The 19,853-nt window shown below is 37.2% G+C and overlaps 1 protein-coding gene across 1 annotated transcript in view; it reads right to left on the bottom strand.

Annotated features, from left to right (window-relative positions):
- gria1b (glutamate receptor, ionotropic, AMPA 1b) overlaps positions 1 to 18,184 on the bottom strand; it is a 90,142-nt gene extending 71,958 nt beyond the window's left edge. The window contains 2 exon segments of the mRNA XM_046867577.1: positions 17,450 to 17,584; positions 17,717 to 18,184. Of these exon segments, the coding sequence (XP_046723533.1) occupies positions 17,450 to 17,584; positions 17,717 to 17,798 (217 nt within the window). The 5' untranslated portion in view covers positions 17,799 to 18,184.
- Between the last annotated feature and the right edge of the window lie 1,669 nt (positions 18,185 to 19,853).

Genomic DNA, 19,853 nt, shown 5'->3' with positions numbered 1-19,853 from the left:
AGAAAGATAGAGGCTTCGCTTACCACATGTACATTACAGCACAGTGAAATTCTTTCTTCACATATCTAAGCTTGTTAGGGATTTGGAGTCAGAGTGTAGTGTCAGCCATGATACAGAAGCAAAAAGGGTTAAGGGCCTTGCTTAAGGGCCCAACAGTGGCAGCTTAGTACATGAACTCCGATGCTTTTGATCAATAACCCAGAGTCTAAAACATTGGGCCGTCACTTCCCTAAGTGTGAAACCTAATGTGGTTTTCTGATGATGTAGCTGTTTTGTTGCTCCTTCTCAAGGATTGTTGTTTTGTCCATATTGAGATGTGCTTCTGCTCACCGTGGTTGTAAACAGCTGATTATTAAAGCTGCTATAAACTTTCTGGCAGCTCAAACCAATACTTTTTCCTTCTGACCTCTCTTTTAAACACAGAAATGTTTTTTGTTTTTTACACCATTCACTTGAGCGTTGTGTGTAAAGGAGTCTGAAATTCTCAAAGCAGCCCATTTGATAAGAAAATCCCTGTCACTATCAAATTCAGTTTTAGTTTCTTTTTTGATGCTAACCTTATCCAAAGCACTTGACCTATATATGCATGATATTTTTTTGCACAGAGCTGCTGTCACATGATTGCCTGAATTAATTACTGCTTGAATGTACACGTGGAATATCATTGTTAAATGGGTAATAGCATCCTGTAAGGATAAACATTAAAACAAAGTGAAAAAAAAAAAACTTTGAGACTTTGTTCTCACATAATAATGTTTTAATCTTTTAAGCCTTTAGATGAGTGTGATGTGCATGAGGGTTGTACTGAGGAAGTGCCAACACTATTTCAATTCACTTACAATCACCAACCATATCGAACTCACATCCATGAAATCAGTAGTCCTATGGAAGCCTGTTTCCACCACATAAAAAAAAAAGGTTTCCCTAACTGTGACTTTATTTATTGCAATTGTAGCCTATTTTCTTTTCAAGGTATAAAGCTTTCTGGCACTACAGAGGGGTGACTTAGCTAAAAAAAAGACAATTGCGACAAAAAAAGAATTGCAAAAAACAAAGTCAAAATTGGCAGAAATAAAGTCGGAATTGCGAGAAATAAAGTCGGAATTGTAGGAAATAAAGTCTCTTTTTATATTTTTGGAAACAGGATTCCATAAGAGTAAAATGGCCAAAAAACAACTGATTTTGCTTTAGTATGTGCTTTAATTTCTCATGTAGTTAGGCATCTCACTGTTCATTAATCTTGCCCTCACTCCCTTCACACATACAACATTTCGAAATCGTACCTCCAGGCGAGCATACTCTCGAACATCACCAGTACCTCCTCTGAGATCACCTCTGCAAGCGGTAGACCTCCACTTTTTCGCATTGGTTCATATATCATCTTCCACACAAATCAGCAGCATTTTCTTTAACTGATTGCACGGATTAACAAATGTCCTGTCATTACTTGGAGATGGATATCTCTTTGCTGGAGATAAAACACGATTGCATGGCTGCACAAAGCCATTACTTCTATCGTTTGACGAGATAACAATACATTTCCAAGTACGTGTACTGTGGATGGGGCATTTTTTTTCAGCTTCTCACTTCTAGATAAATGTCAAATGTACAAAAAAAGAAACTCTAAGGCAGTGGTGCTGAGGAAAGGATTGTGAGGTGTGATTTTGGCAAGGTTGTGCGCATATGGGGTCCAGAGTGCAGTGGAGTGAGAGGGGAGAGAAACAGCTTGCTTTTCAGCCTCAGGCATTCTCACCGATGCTGAGATGTTTGCGACAGACTGCTCCAGAGGCGAGCAAGCCTTTCTGATCTCTGGAATCCCTTGTGGAGATTTTAGGACAGGGCTGCTCTGGCAAACCCTTGCTCTGTATCTGCTTTCTTCTTTTATGATTTTTTTTTTTTTACCGACAGTCGTTGCTAATTCCCACCTGTTAAAACTCAGCTACCGCATGACAACTACCATGGGAAACCTGGTTCCTGAGATACATGTCAAGCCAACCATTGTATCTTTTCCTACTGCTTTTTATGCATCACCTTAGAACACCAGGTAGACGTGCCCAAGTCTTGTAGCTTATAGATAATATGGACTGCAATACTGTAGCTTTGTAACTTAAAAACGGCTGCTGTAATTGCAAAAACGATGCCCCGTGGACATTCATAGTGAACATACAAAATATACAACATACCATTGTTCCTAAGAAATAATTTATAATTTATTTATAAATAACCTGCTATCTGGTGGTACAGGGCACAGAGTCTGATTCCTCACAAAACCTGTTCCTTGTGTCATGAAGGAGTTTTTCCTTTACATGTCGCCTCTAGCTTTCTCATTAGAGACCTAAAACTACACATGTAGTGATAAATGTACAATGCTCTCAACTGCCTCTTTCTAATTGAGAGACAGGTCATCCTTCCAATCCTGGGGTATAATGTGTGTGTGTACAGGGAGCCTAGCCTGCTTAGCTGAAATTTAAATAAAACAAAACCAATGGATTACAAAACATTTGAGGTGGCTTTTGGGGTGGATTCTATATCTACCAGAGATGGTAAGATTCCCCGATTCGGCATAAAAGTTAACGATGTGATGTGTTTGGGATACAAGTTGCAATTTGTTTCACAATGCATCGTTTGTAACATATTGGCACTGGGAAAAAATTATTTATTCATATATAATTATTAGTAGATGCACCATAGTGTTATTATTTATAAAGTGACAAATAATTTGTGACCTATATATTATATGTTAATTGATTTCTTCTCACTACGGAGACCGAGGCGTGTCCTGAGAGTCACATAGAATACAGATCAACATGGCAGAGGTAGAGCTGCATCTTCCTGCAGACAGAACAGGAAAAGAACATCTGGTTTTATTTCATCTTTTTTTTTTGGTTTGCACTACAAAGGCCTGTTTGTGAAAGGGCCATGCGTTAGAAGTCAGAAGGCAAGTAAGTAAATTGATGATTTGCTGTCTGTCTGAACAAAATAAATAAAAGAGAACTGTCTGTACCTTATTGAATTGCAGAGCATCATATTTTTACCGTTGCATCGTATTGCATTGAATCGCATTGTGTTGAAACAAATCGAAATCACTGCATCGTAATGAGGTGAATCGTATCGCATCGCATCTGTAACTGCTTCATATGTGTCTTTAATGTATCGCATCGTTGGCTATGCATCAAGATGCGATCGCACTGGCCTCAGTTAAGGAGATGCAAATCCCTAATATCCACACATCCATATTAGTGACATTTTGACCAATGAAGATGTCATTTGTAATTACAGACCCCAAGATATTTTGTGCACTATGAAAAATGGCTGTCTGATAAGAATGGTAATAAAAATCCACATACTGGGCATTACTGGGATTAAAGATTTTTGAGATTTTCTACTATTTACATAATATCATATACTGTAGCATTTTGTGAGCATTAAATCGTAGCCTAATACAGTATAAAGGTTCGCAAATGAACATCACCACAATGAGTTCACTGAAATGGCAAATTTAATCATAAATCATAAATTAACTGTGATTCTGAATAGTCTTTAATGCTTTTATGTAAAAAAAAAAAAAAGAAGAAGAACGAATCATGTGAAAAATGGTAGCTTGCTCTTATTTGCCCTATTAATATTTTCAATGTAGAAAATCATGTGAAAGTTTGAAAAAATCTGGCACCTGCATTTTACTTGCAATAAGCTTCACCCCGGATTTCCAGCAGAGATCCATTTCTTTTTGTGCAATCAGATTTTCTATCAGAGTTGCCACAAAAGTGCTCGGGGAGTGACATGAAATCACTTGTCAGGATTAGATGGTCTATCCAATCACTATGGTCTGTGAGTTAAGACCAACACAGCAAATGTAAACACAATACTTTGGTAATAAATAAATCATTCTGAAGTTTATAAATATATTAAACAGGATGTCTATCTATTAAAACCCTACAAAGAGCAAAGGTGTAAATTAGATATGGTTTGCCCCAAGTCAGGATAAAATGAACTTTCTTCTGATAGAAAGTACAGAATCTTCTTTAATTTTTGCTGATATAAACTGCACTCTGACACTGCTGAGAATCAAAATCAGCAAAACACTGATAAACTATATAAATAAAGGAGCGGGGTGTAATTACTGGAGCTGCTGTGCTGCCGGCAAAGGGATTTACAATCTCAATAAAAACGTTGGCACGTCTTACTTTTCGCGTTGTATACGTGTAGTTGAGACTATCTATGCAGTTGTCTGAGAGAAAGTGATTCGAGCTGAGAAACTCTGGCTTAAAATGTATCAGCAAAAGCACAAACTGAAGAAAATGTTATGATCTACCGCAAAGCGCAATGGCAAATGTAGAGGTTTTTCAATATTTAAATATCTTAAAAAAAACACTTTCATGTGTTTATGTTAAAGGCCAAAGCTAATGCCAAAGCTAACTATTTGAACTAGCTACCTAACTAGCTAGCTAAACAGCATTTCGAATGTTTCTTTGAGATACATGCTAAGCTTAATACTGTACTGGCTTCCTTGGCAGATTAGCAAAGCATGCTTCATCATTTATATACACTCAACAACAATCTTTACTATGACATTATTTTTCTGTGAGGAATCGTTCTGGGTTTTTCGGTCATTTCGTTTTTTTCCTCATCCTAGCTAATTTGCATACAAACGGAGAAATTCTTAATTTGCTCATCATGTTGTTGCTTTATTCCTTATCAAATGTTAGTTTGAATAAAGGGCAAGACCGCCCATCACTGTGCTTCGCTTTGGATGGACATGTATTGCAGCTAAGTAACAAGCACCTCTACAAAATTCGTTTATAATAAATCCCCTTTCTGTAATTACAAGTCCCACACAGCATTACTGTGTGTGCTAAACCAGTTTGCTGCGAGCTAAAGTGTCTCATTCAACCCATACTATTAGTGAAGGACAGAGGTCATTCAGCCCCTCAGAGATGCACATCATGGGATAAAAAATGCAAAGCAAATCCCCAGCTGCTTTTATCATCCCCTGCGGTCAGTTTCCTAGTGACCAAGCACATCAGGCTCATGAAATCCCTGTCCTACACAATCAACAATCACAGTCGTCTCGCCAAACCATACTGTACTGTACAAACTGAAGGCAACCCTTCCTGGGGTTGTTTCAAAACCGGGGAAGAGTGGAAGTCCTTGCTTAAGACTGTGCAACTGATCTAAGTCTGGAGATTTAAACACATTTATTTAAGAGCGCATTTTTCCATTTGGTAGGTCTGCTGATAACATGTTAACGCACAGGTAACATCTACTCAATACCTCGCAGAAGAGCCATGCAATCCATACAGAGGACACACAAAGGTCTTTTTGTTCTGAGGTTTGGTTTGATGAAAGCTGACTCAAAGAGTCTCTTTGGAGCCTGGCTGATTGACATGCTGCAGACATTTGGCCTGGCTGCCGGTCAGGGTAATAAAAAGGCTGATGTTTGTAAAAACGAAGGGCTGAAAGGGGTTGATTACATGAGCACCACATCTATTCAATCGAACACTTTTCATGTTTCAAGTAGAAAAGTATAATCACTATATGATTATTCCCTCATATCTGATCATTCTAAACATTTCAACAGTAAATTTGAGTTTTCATATTAGATCCAAATTTAAACTATGAAGAAAATCCAAACAGTCAGCAAAATGGCATGAAAACATCTATGGAAACAAACAAACAAATGATAATTCTGGGTGTACTGCCCACACAATGAATTTTTTATTATATCATTCATAACTATTTATATTTCAAATTTAAATTATCTCAATATTGTAATGAAAAGATAGAAAAACAATCATTTCTGGCATTTCAGGGTAAAGGAATGCAATAATATTATTAACTTCTAAAGTCTGGAACTGATTGCTGGCAGTGGCGATCTCAGCTGGAGGTTGGAATTGTCAGGAGCAGAATCATCTTTATTGGCAACTATCATCGGTTGCATGTACAAGGTATTTGTTGTGGTGTCTCTCTGCTAGAAAAATATAAAAAACTACCAAAAATATAAATAATAAAATAAATAAAGATAACGACTTACAGTAAATATATAATTTGTGCCAGGTATGTAAAGTGAGGCAGTACAAATGATAAGATTTTCAAATAAGTCCAAGGTTTCAGGGTTGCAGTATAGTAGATCATGTTGGTTGCGTTAATGTAACGCATACGAGATGACAGTTTAAGGTCACATTAATGTTAAAGATTGTGGAGGCACGTCAGAGATGATGGTTGGTCATTGATGAGGTCAAATTTTAAGTGATAATGTGCTGTAGAAAGTTACAGTATATACACCTTTAAATGTACATTTATTGACTGTTTATTAAATGTTTATTTCATTTATTGAATGTTTATTGTTGCATTTAGAAAAACAGTATTTTATCACTTTTTTTTTGTTATTGTCACATTTATAGTGTTACAATTTCACAATTTGTTACCGGTCGATTCATGTTCTTTAAAAAACTAAATCCAAAATCCTGCATTTTCTGTTTCAAACATTGTTTAACTGTTAATGTGAACTGTATAAAATAACTTTAAAAATATACTTGTGTAATATTAGCTAAGTTGATCATATAATAATATATTTTGTTTAATTTCTGCAAAAAAAAAATAAGGAAGCCAATGGGGGTCTAATGAAGAGCATGTGAGATGGAAGTGGCAGAGCTTCCAGACGGTGCCAAAAATATCATTATATCTATGTTAAATCATGCTAGATTAATACTGCAATTAGCTCCTCTGCCATTTTATTAAGGGAAAATATACTTTTTAAAAATATAATTTTGAGTCATAACCTTAAATCCTACTAGTGTATAATGTTAATTTAAACAAAAGTTATGTGCAAAAAAAATAGCAAAGAAAGGCAATGTCAGTAGAAAAACTGAATTCATTCCATGGCGGTGTACAACCATTAAACTTTCTTTCGGCTTCTCCCATTAGGGGTCGCCACAGCGGCTCATCCGTATTCGTAATCCGCAACCCTTCCTAACGCAACCCTCCCCATTTATCCGGGCTTGGGACCGGCACTAAGAGTGCACTGGCTTGTGCAACCCTAATGGCTGGGTAAATATCCTAACCACTAGACCACCAGGGATGGCGGTGTACAAGCATTATACTGTTAAATTGTTATAGTGCACAAACCTAGTGCCCATAGTGGAAATTTGACACTAGTTTAAATAGCAAAGCTAATAAGAAAAATGTACCATTAATGATATACAGTATCTCACAAACCAGTACCATTGTAGTAGATCTTCTCAAGGGACAATACTATAAAAATGAAACTTAATATACTTTAGAGTAGTCAATGTGCAGCTTGTATAGCCGTACAGCTTTACTGTCCTCTGAAAACAACTCATACAGCCATTAACTCACCATACAGTCAAAATAGCTGGCAATAAAAGTGAGTACACACTAAGTGAACATGTCAAAACTATAACCCTTGTTATCTAGCACTGACCGGAACCGGAGCTCCGTAGTACCAGCAACACTCATGCAGCCGCAGACCATGATGCTACCACCACCACCACCATGCTTGATTGTAGGCAAGACACAATTTTCTTGGTACTCTTCACCAGGGCGTCACCACACATGCTGGACACCATGTGAGCCAAACAACTTTATCTTAGTTTTATTAGACCACAGGACATGGTTTCAGTAATTCCTGATCTTGGACAGGCTGTTTTTAACAAATCCTTGGCATGCTTTTTTGTGAGCGAGCTTCAGAAGAGGCTTTCTTCTGGAACGACTTGTTGCAGTGTGCAGCTTTTGGTCTGCAACCTCTTGAGCAATGCTGGGAACACTCATGCATTTGTATTATTGAAGCAACTTCTGCACCTGACTCACAGTACGAGGACTCACATTCTTTGACTGACCCTTTCGAGACCTGTTCTGAGTGGAACCCGTTTCGGAAAACCATCTGTATGACCCTGGCCACTGTACTGTAACTCAGTTTAAGGGTGTTACTGATCTTCTTATAGCTTAGGCCGTCTTTGTGGAGAGCAACAATACTAATTCTCAAATCTTCAGAGACTTCTTTGCCATGAGAACATGTTGAAAATCTGGTGGTCAGTATTAGAAAATTGTACTCAAAGCACCAGATTTTAACTGCTATAATACAAGACACTCAACAAAAACATAAACATGATGAATAGGACCTGTGGCTTTAAATTGTCAAACAACATACAGCTTTTATCGCTTGTGTTCTTGCTTTTGTTGCCAGCTATTTAGACATCAATGGCTGTATATTGAGTTCTTTTTAGAGGACGGTATATCTATAATTCTATACAAGCTGCACATTGACTACTCTAAAATATATCCAAGTTTCATTTCTATGGTATTGGCTCTTAAAAAGATCTACTAAAATAGTTGCTCAAATGTGAGAGGTACACTCACTTTTGTGTGATACTATACAATGTACAAATGTCAAAAGCGTATTTACTGCTATGCTCACATCAGTACACTATATGTACAAAAGTCCCATTCCACATTCAGTCACCATTTACTATTATAATAACCTGGGAAGAAGTTTTACAAGGTGTTGGAGTGTGCGTATGGAGATTTGTGCTAATTCAGCCACAAGGGTATTAGTAAAGTCAGGTACTGATGTAGGTGAGGTGAGGATGCCTGGGGTGCAGTCAGCGTTCCAATTCATCCCATACGTCTTTAACAGGGTAGAGGTCGGAACTCTATAGCAGGAGATCTTCCACTCCAAACCATGTAAAACATGTCTACCTGGAACTGGCTTTGTGCACAGAGGCATCATCATTCAAATTTGGGCCTCCTGATTCAAGTGAAGGCAAAAATATAAAGCTCATTTATTCAAAGACATCCTATACAAACGGTGGCTCCAACTTTGTGCGCACAGTTTGGAAAAGAACCACATATGACTGGAAAGAGTCCGGTGTCCCAATACGGTTGTCCATATAGTGCATTTTCATACATCCAGCATACATTGTCTTTCTAAACATATTTGTGGATGTGTCCCAATTGATTTCATACTTGTGGAACACTAAAATAATTGCTCCCACATATTTCTCTCTCTCTGTATGTATATATATATATATATAAACCATTTTCTGTAAAGCTCCATTAAACTAGTTAGCAGCATTCCATTCCGGAGCAGTAGGAAAGACGGTGGTGTTGTTTACTGAGACCGCAGAGTTTAGCGCATACTGGGAGACACATCGGAGCCTCGTTTATCATTTATCGCCATGTTCTGTCAGTCCGTTTATCATTTGTCATTTGTGCCACATAAACTACAATTAACATGCAGGGTAGGGACATAAGCATTGAATGAACCTAAAAATGTGCACGTTAAAACTCCTTAAAATGTTTTTATATATATATATATATATATATATATATATATATATATATATATATATATATATATATATATATAAAATCTATATTTTATATATATATTATATTATATTTTATATATATATATATATATATATATATATATATATATATATATATATATATATATATATATATATAAAATCATCTATATATAATCATCTATATTTAAGCTCTTTATTTGTTGATGTAAAATCAAGAAAAAAGTCGTTTATATGATTTTGTATTCTACTGCTGATTTCCTGTAATTAAATGATTAATTGAAATTAAGTCTTAGGCTTTTCTTAACCTTATTGACTCTTTAGATAGAGGGGGGAGACAATTCAGACAAAACAGACCGTTGCAGCCCTATCTATCTTAAGATAAAAGCTGAATTACGGTAAGCGGTGAAAGTCTATGAGTTATAATTAAAGTGTTGGTAATCGGTTCCGGGAAAAAAGATGATGCTACGTCAGATGCGTTGTTTTAACGCACGCGCGCTCACATTTATCACATTAATTAGTATGGCATCTGAATTATTATCTGAATTAATAATGACTATTTCCACTCAGAGGCTGAAACACAATTAAAGCCAAGGTCTAATCTGTTTGGCTTTGATTGCATAAAGCTGTAAATATTAACATATATGCTTTAGCAGCAGAGATACAACTACGATACAGGAAATGCCTGATGATTAAGCTTCCTGGCTTTCTGAACTACATGTGTGGTCTGACTCAACGTAATACATTTTAGCAAATAAAAAAAAAAAATGGAAAAAAGACCTGAAAAAAAAAAAGACTTCTCATTAGGAGACTAAATTCATACACACAAACACACACTCATGCACACACAAACACTTTAACTGCAATTTCTTTTGCACACAACTGTTGCTCAATCATCACCAAATGTTTTTATTATTATATGGACAATTCATTTGAACTTTTTCACATTTAGCCTTGTTACCAGTCACCATTGTGTTGTTATGTTGATATCGTGTTGTGATAATCCACTGAATGTTGTTTGCATGTTTATTTCATGTAGTCCTGGGTAGAGGTCTGTTTGTTCTAGTTAGTTTTGTGTTATTAAGTGTTAATTTATGTTGTCTTATGTAGCTTCCTGGTTGTAGAAAAATGTTGCTTAGTTTTTATTGTGTACTGGTCGAAAGGACAATAAAGCCACTTGACTTGACTTGAATTGGCAGAATCAGAGACAAACTCGAGTCTTCAGAACCCAAAAACATGATTTCCAGCACACAGACTCATTGTCACATTCCCATTCAGACAACTACTCATTCAATTAACCACCCATTCACACACACACACTCTATAATTACAGATTCTGGAAATTTACCAAAACTGAACTATCACGCAGTGTGTTCTTATGTGACATGCCAAACCTTTCGCTCTATTCATGGTCATCTGGTTTTGACTCAAGCTCACTGTTCTGGTTTGTGGTTTTAACTGATTCTCTAGTTGTGCTTTACCTGAGTCAAATTCTGAGCCTCTACTGCCTGACAAAAAGACAAAGGACATGACAGACATGTTTATTTCTGCTAGTCACTGGATTTTGACCTGTGAATACTTAATCCTTTTTTGTCCTTATGTCCATGAGCCATGAGTCCATTTAATATATATATATATTATATTTCCATGGTAATATAATATTAATATTACTATAATACTATTTTTAAGTCCACCTGGGGGAACATTAGCGCCCCATTTTCCACAAAATATATAAATTGTCTTTTGATTCATCATTGATTACAATGTTTTACTTATTAAAGAAGAAATCATCACAATTTTAAATGGTTGTAAATGTTTTGAATGGCTTAATGACTTCATAAAAGAAGTTTCCATTTATCATCCTCTCCTTTTATTATCCTGAGTGTTTATGTGGTGGAAAACACAAAGTGCTGACACTTGAGACTCCGTCCATTAATATAACAGAAATGTCTACTAACACAAACCTTTACTTCATCACTTACAGTAATAACAATGGCATACTTTTATTCGATAAGCAACAACATGGACTGTAAAGTTCATTATTATTATTATAAGATTCATTGAAATGTACAACTGGTGTACAAATTCAAACATATGATATGTTACCATAGAAATGATTACGTCTTAGTAGCAGCGCATTAATATTATACATAAAATTTATTTTATTGTCATAAATTGTCAGAGCTGTGGTGTTATGGAAAATAACAACTAAAATAGTATTCCTTATTTTATGTCAGTAATAATCACGTGCATTTTCTCCACGTTCTGATACGCAACACTTACAGTTGACAGCTTATTATTGGGTAAAGCATACAGACGTGAACTGGACTGGAAACTGGAATCCAAGCAATATTCATTTTGAATGTATGCAGATTGCACATCAGTTCAGCACGTACACACTTATTATATGTGCTATAAGCCTGGAGCTGCGTCGCTCACACGCTTACAGGAAATACAATTTTAGTGTTTGGTAGGGGGAAAAAAAGCTTTCAGCTTTTCCTTCGCACTTTTAATGTTACATAATGAGTAAAAAGTAGCACAAATCCAGACATGCTGCACTAAGGCTGTAGTTTCTTCAAATTTCTTTGGATACCTGCTTTGAATACCTGATGCAAAGACGGCCAGTGACTGGATGCGACAATGTTAAAATACACAAACTGTTTACGTTAACAACAGCAATGCCACAAACCAGGAAAATTTTTTACAATCAGTGCTTTTCTTTGTGTATTTTCTGAAGACTTCTTTAATCAGTCGCAGGTCAGAGTTCACCAGATTGATCTTCGCGCTGAGCTTGTGTTTCCGGGCTCCGTGGTTCGCATGAATGGAAGTCAATTTAATGAAAAGTGTAGCGTGAAAATATTCACTATTGCATTGCATATTACAGCATGTACTGCTCAAATTAATAACATCCCAGGCCTGCCAATCATTCTGTATACTGTTCCATTTTCCAATTCCAGATGGTCCCCAGGAGTTCTGTTACTGTGAACACTGTGGTATGTGACAATAATCACTTTGAAATACACTTATTATGTAAGGCACTTCTTTTTTTGCGTAGTACACACACTATGACTCTCGTCGAAAGCTTGTAAACACCCTTATCCCTGTCATTCCTCCTACAAGGTGAAGAAATATCTCTTTACACTAGTAAAAATTCAGTTCAGCCCCTGTAATGCTCTTTACTTAAAACGTTCGACTGTCTTTTTAGTGCCAAAAATCTTTTTGAAGCGCCATTTTTACACACTTCTCCACAGAGCAATGTCCTATTCTAGCACAATATCGCCTTTTGTGTATTAATCGATTTTTAACAACTGTCGTTCTAAGACAGCGAGCATAGGGGTGGTGCTACTCATGCACAATCAGAGAATAAACTTTAAGAGGAAGAAAAAAAATTATCCTTTTGGTTATGAGGCGATGAATAATAGATTAAATGAACGTGGCAGACACAGGCTGTGCCGAGCGATTAACGCAGCTCCTCCGAGACGCAGCCACTTAGACGAGCCTTTAAAGCTGCTGTAGGAGCAAAGTTGCATTGCACTATGAAGAGTTAGTATAAGTGGTCTCTCTCACATTCCTACACCCTGTTGGCCTTCAGATGGTGTACAAGTCATTTTCTTTTTTATCAGTGCACTGCCAGCTGAGAGAAACGTGCGATGTTTAGCATTTAACAGTTGACACAAGACCGGTTGTAAATAAATAAATAAAAAAGAATATTAGGCTGGTCCAAACTGGTTATAAAACTTCAGGTTTAATACAAGAACAACATCTGTCTTACAATCTCTTCTTTAAGATTTACATCTATACCAAAATTAAAGATACATTTATTCAGAGCATCTTAAGGGTTAAGGATTATTTGGCCTTGCTGAAAAGCCCAGGAGAAGCAGCCTAATGGTGCTGGGATTTAAACTCACAACCTTTTGATCAGAAATCTTAACCACTAAGCGCCCACTTCTCAAAAGAGGAAGAGATTTTTGCCAAAGGATTGTGGATACCTGACCATGAAACCCATATTTGGCTATTCCCCAAACTGCTGCCAAACAATTATAAAGAATGTCTTTGCTCCAATGAAAAACCTGTTCCAGCATATGACAAAATGGGCACAAAATGACGCCCATGATGATAACATAATGTGCCAAGAAAACTTGACTGCCCTGACCTCAACCCAACTGAACACCTTTGGGATGATCTGGAACACTTAATACTTAATATTAACACGTAATATTAACACCTTATCTCATTTTAATGCTTTTATGGATACACAAATTCGCAATAGCCACATCTGAAAAATCTGAAAATCTAGAAAACAGCCTTTCCAGAGGAGTGAAGATTATTATGACAGAAAATGGAGACCAAATCCGGAATGTGTTTTTTTTAAAAAGGCACATAAGGCTGTGATATTTGGATGTCCTTAACGATTTTTGTTGGCCATATAGTGTAGAGAAACAAGCTAAAGCACTGGTAAGAACTTGGAATTGATTCTAAAAGCTAGCTAGCACCTAAGAAGTGTAGAGCTAGCACATTTTAAGTTGTTAGCTAATTACTACTAGAAGCCTGTTGACTCATCCGAGATAATGAAGTATTACATCTTTTCCTTTTTGTTTTCAAAATAATTTTTACACACTATTAGAAGAATTAGAAACTATCACCACGGACTGTATCAACTGTAAAAGCTAGCTAGCACCTAAGAAGTGTAAAGCTAGCACATTTTAATTTGTTAGCTAATTACTACTAGAAGCCTGTTGACTTTTCTGAGATAATGAAGTATTAGATCTTTTCCTTCTTGCGTTCAAAATAATTTTTACACACCATTAGAAGAATAAGAAACTATCACCACGGACTGTATCAACTGTAAAAGCTAGCTAGCGCCTAAGAAGTGTAAGGCTAGCACATTTGAAGTGATTAGCTCATTACTACTGAAAACCTGTTGACTTTTCTGAGATAATGAAGTATTAGATCTGTTCATTCTTGCTTTAAAATACATTTTCTACACACCTCTACAATAATTAAATACTTTCACAACAGACTTTACTAAATATTTGAAACCTGAAAGTTTTTCAACCTCAGCTAAATCAACCAAGAACATAATAGACAATACAACTTTCCAATGAATGTATTTGGATTGCAGCTGAATTTCAACCAATGTGACCCTGACCAGGCAGGGACGAAGGATATAAAAAAAAGCATTATGAATCAACAGATTGTATTTTTTCTGCAAGTTTATGCATTCATGGCAAGTTTGAAAAGAATAGACCACTGTTATTCGTGTCTATCTTACTCACAAAAGCACAGTTTGGGAGCAGGGTTTCACTCCACACCTGAGAGTCTATAAAAATTATAAAAATCTATTGATTTAACCAGGTGGAATCATGTGTTGTTCCTGCTTGGTCAAAAAGAAAACCTGCACCCAGACTGGCCATTTTTCGTGGATAAGATTGCTGATTTAAAACACACTGTGTGTTCATTATAAATAATGCTTTCATAATAAGTCCTATCCCCGTTATGAGCCTTGCAGTCTGCTCAGGTGCTGCTCTAATATAAACACCTTTGTAATAAATAATGTGCTGGGCAGATCATCAATGATCTATGGCTAATGCTGCTTTTCTTTTAATCACTTTCAATGACAGATTATGATAATGCCTATCTGCACTACATGGCACTGGGACTAATACCCTTCATTTGCATCTGCATGTCCATTAAATTTTCTGCCGGGGCTCGAGAGTTCAGGGAGGACAGCAAATGACGAACACATCATGCATATTACCGTAATACACTCTGTTCTGCTTGGCTGACATTTTGAGGACATGAAATGGCATTTTAAAATTGTTTGGAGCTTCCTGTGAATTTTAATAAGACAAGAAATAACGATTTAATAGAACTTTGTGTTTGATATTCTGTTTTTAATCTTTTGGTTTTGGACAGAACGAGTCGCTTCAAAGCAAATAAGCGCAAAGAGCAAGGAAGAATCTACATCTTTGGCCGGATCGCACTGAAAAGTGGCATAGATGACAACGTTGTATTTATCAAGACCTCATACTTGTTTCTCATCACAACAAACAGAGAAATATTTGTGGACATCGCTGATAAATTCATGGCATTATACCAGCAAGCCTTCTAATCAGGCTTCAAATCCCTCAAGAGTCCCTCTCACACACACACACACACACACACACACACACACACACACGCACACACACATGCTGCCTTCATACCAATTTTCAGACAAGACCAAATGAAGTAAACAAGATTGACATCCTATTCGGGATCTTATTACTGAAGCAAAGGATTCATTTTGATGGTGTTTGGAGCAGACTCTTTCATCATGTCCAGGATGATGATTTGGGCCAGAGAGAGCGGATGAGACTCAAAACAGGTAGTGGGAAAACACACCCTGATGAGAAGACTCTCTGGCCGTGTAGGTAATTAGCTTGGTATAATTGCTTTTAATTTCCACACATATTAGATTAGATTAGATTCGATTCAACTTTATTGTCTTTGTGCTAGATACAGAGCCAATGAAATGCAGTTAGCATCTTACCAGAAAATAAGGGTATGGGTTCATATGTACAGTATGTGAATAATGTACAGAAGGTGCAGTAGGTAATAATATATGTATATATAGTAATATACAATATACTGTGCAAAGATTGTGCATAGATGTCAGAAGATAACATGCTGTAGACTCATATACAGTAGATGCAGAAGCCCATTTTGAAGTGCGCACTCTCCCAAGATGCTCTGCATTCACTAATGCAATCATCCTCAGGGATCAATCACAGATATTTTCACAGTACTGATGGCCAATTACGCCACGTTTCCAATAGCTTCACAGGGTCTCATCAACACGCAATGAAAAAGCGCAGAGAGCTTTTTAGAAGCAATTGTAACTGCTAATGTTTAGCAGAGGTGCTTGTACCTGAGATTGATGTTTCATCCTGAAGGTTTCATACTGTATACCAAATACCAAAAAATCATAAAATAGTATATATCACATCCAAAAATCCTCCTAGGGACTTTCTGCGGTGTGACGATGAGGATCGTATACCATTCAGGCACTCTGTCTGGAGCTGACATAAATAATGGCAGTTCCCCTGAGTTAACCTCAGACTTCAAACAAGACGAAGTCGCGCTTGCTAGCAAGTGAGCCGAGGTGAGGATTTTCTCATCGTCGTGGCTGTCGAGAGCTCGTAATATCAGCGGGATTTAGAAACGCACCACATCCTGAACTCACATCTCACCTTCGCTCATGGATGTTAAAGTAAATCACAGAGTAATCTTCTAATGATGCAGAATGATATCGAAGCTTCAGAAGAAGACTGTCACTTTGTTCTCGTAGAAACAACATGCTCGATGCAAGCTTTCTGCTGTACTTCTCCAAGATTTCTTTTGAAATCCACATTTATGGTTACGTTGACTGCCTTTGAAGACCTGAGCTTCAAAAAAAATTGTGACGCGTAATGCTGCCGGATGTGACACAGATCCTGCACATGAACACAGACTGTGATGTGATGCATAACTTAGCAACAGAGACTTGCACACAGCATGCCTGATTACAAAGGGCATACTAGTATTGTAGGGAAAATAATAATAATAAAATCTGGTGTTGTGAAACCAGGATCTAACCGTTCTTTCAAATCAAACAGCATTGTTCTTCTGCCATCCGTGAACGAAATCCATTATTGCACATACATATTTGATGTATCAAATGATGCACTTTGAAAAAAAACTATGTATTGATGGATATGAGGCCATAGTTTAATTGATGAAGAAGTGGTGCACTCTTTACTCATTGCACAAGTTTTAGTGCTGCAACAGATTCCAAAGTCATGGGCATTTTTTCTTTTTTTTTGGCTGCCTGCATGCGCTCATCTGTCCTCTTTGCATGCTCCCCTTTCCAGAAAAGAGAATGAGAGAGAGAGAGAGAGAGAGAGAGAGAGAGAGAGAGAGAGAGACATTGCGGATATGCTTCATTCCTCATCATTCAAAGCAAGTAGTTAGAAGGCGTGCACGACGATGCGCGAGCGAACAGGTGCTCGAGAAAAACGTGCCATTCGTTCGCTTTGTGTCTGCTGCCAGGTGGAAAAACATGTCTGATAGAACCTAAGAGGCATAACAGAGCCAGAACTTACATGCGTATGTCATGGCGAAACTGCTGCCAACGTCCACCATGTCCACTTGTGGCACCAGTTTGGGGAGCTCGTGCTGCTGAGACAGCGCGAACCGAAACACCTCGTACTCATGCGAGTCGGTTGGGAACAAACCGCCTGCAAAAAAAAAAACAACATGTTAACATTTTGTTGAGAAAAATAATAAACCTTGAATTCATAAGGTTCTGGAGATTGTTTTTAACCCCACATGCATAAGTGCGCTATACGGACGCGCGCGACTCCACTCACCTATATTAATGTTACTTGGAAAACTCGAGCACGAGCACCAGCCGAGCAAGCTGGTGAGCAGTAAAGCCAGGCTTGGCTCCATGTTTCCTTTTGCATTTGCGAAAACGAGCCGAATTCCGAATATATATCCCACTGAGCATCCGCGGCTTCACTTTAACAACGCGGCCGTAAGCGCGTCAAAACGCACGCTGGGAACGCAGGCGCGAACGCGCGCGCTCCGTACCGCACAACACCGCACCGCACCGCACCGCACAACACCGCACACCGCACCACACCGCGTCCACTGCCTGCACACCGAGACGTGTGAGCGAGAATGGCAGCACTACGCACGGCTACGGAGATTTAAACACGTCAGCAGAGACCTCAACATGAACACACACCATTGCGTTTTTTTTTTCTTCCTTCACCCAACAGGATGAGTGCGCTCTGGCGGACAATTCCCCTCCCGGCTCTGTCCCCACTGCTCTCTGCAAACCTACACATCACAACTCAGGCGTTAGTGCGCTGTTTGGATGATGAATGCGGAGCGCGTGCACATCTGCGTGTCTACGTATAAATAAATTTGATTTGATTCAATAAAGAAGCACTGATGTCATAAATAAAGCACAAACTGAATACAACACAGACAACAGCAACTATATGATCATCACCGTCATCTTTTACAGCCAACACAAAATATATGAATGTTGTCACTATCATCATCATCATCATCATCATCATCATCATCATTCACATCCATCACCAAATATTTGATTATCATAATTATCACCATCATCACCACTATCATCAAACACATCCATCACCAAACATATGAATGTTATCATCATCATCAGCAGCAGCAGCAGCAGCACCATCATCATCATCATCATCATCATACACATCCATCACCAAACATATGAATGTTATAATCAGCAGCAGCACTATCATCATCATCATCATCATCATCATCATCATCATACACATCCATCACCAAACATATGAATGTTACCATCATCAGCAGCACCATCATCCTAATCATCATCATCATCATCATCATCATCTTCATCATCATCATTATCATAATTATCACCATCATCACCACTATCATACACATCCATCACCAAACATATGAATGTTATTATCAGCAGCAGCACCATCATCATCATCATCACCATCATCACCACTATCATCATACACATCCATCACCAAACATATTAATGTTATTATCAGTAGCACCATTATCATCATCATAATCATCATCATCATACACATCCATCACCAAACATATGAATGTTATCATCATCAGCAGCACCATCATCCTCATCCTCATCATCATCCTCATCATCATCATTATCATAATTATCACCATCATCACCACTATCATCATACACATCCATCACCAAACAAATTAATGTTATTAGCAGCAGCAGCAGCACCACCATCATCATCATACACATCCATCACCAAACATATGAATGTTATCATCATCAGCAGCACTATCATCCTCATCGTCATCATCGTCCTCATCATCATCATCATTATTATAATTATCACCATCATTACCACATCATCATACATTATTATTATTATTATTATTATTATTATTATTATTATTAGAAGAAGAAGTAGTAGTCGTAGAGGTGATATTGTAGAGCGGTGCTGCTGTTGTCCTTATCACCATCATTATTTTTTGCGTATTTATTATTATTAGATATTATTTAAAAACATGCTCATATCGGCCCTTTAGGGGTAAGTTGTAAACCATGTGGGACAAGTATGATCCACCTTCAAACATTTTAGTTCATCAATGTTAATTTAAATAAAACATAACCCATTAATAAAATGCAAAAAAAAAAAAAAATCTAAATCATATACTGGAATGGAATTATCATTATTATTATTAGTAGTAGTAGTCGTTATATTATAGATGATGGTGCTGTTGTCATTATTGTTGTCATTAATTTTGATCATGTTTACTATTATTAGGGATTGTTTGAAAAAATGGCCACATTTGTCCTTCAGGGTTAAGTTGTGGGAAAGGCTAATCACATTTTAGTTAATCAAACAATGATAATCTAAATAAAATGAAAACCATTAATAAATCTAAATTTAAATTTAAATCAAATATTAGAATCAAATTATTATTATTATTATTAGT

Source organism: Silurus meridionalis, chromosome 15 (genome assembly GCF_014805685.1).
Source record: "Silurus meridionalis isolate SWU-2019-XX chromosome 15, ASM1480568v1, whole genome shotgun sequence".
NCBI lineage: Eukaryota > Metazoa > Chordata > Actinopteri > Siluriformes > Siluridae > Silurus > Silurus meridionalis.
The sequence above is the reverse complement of the archived record's forward strand: the minus strand, read 5'-3'. Positions and strand labels throughout refer to the sequence as shown.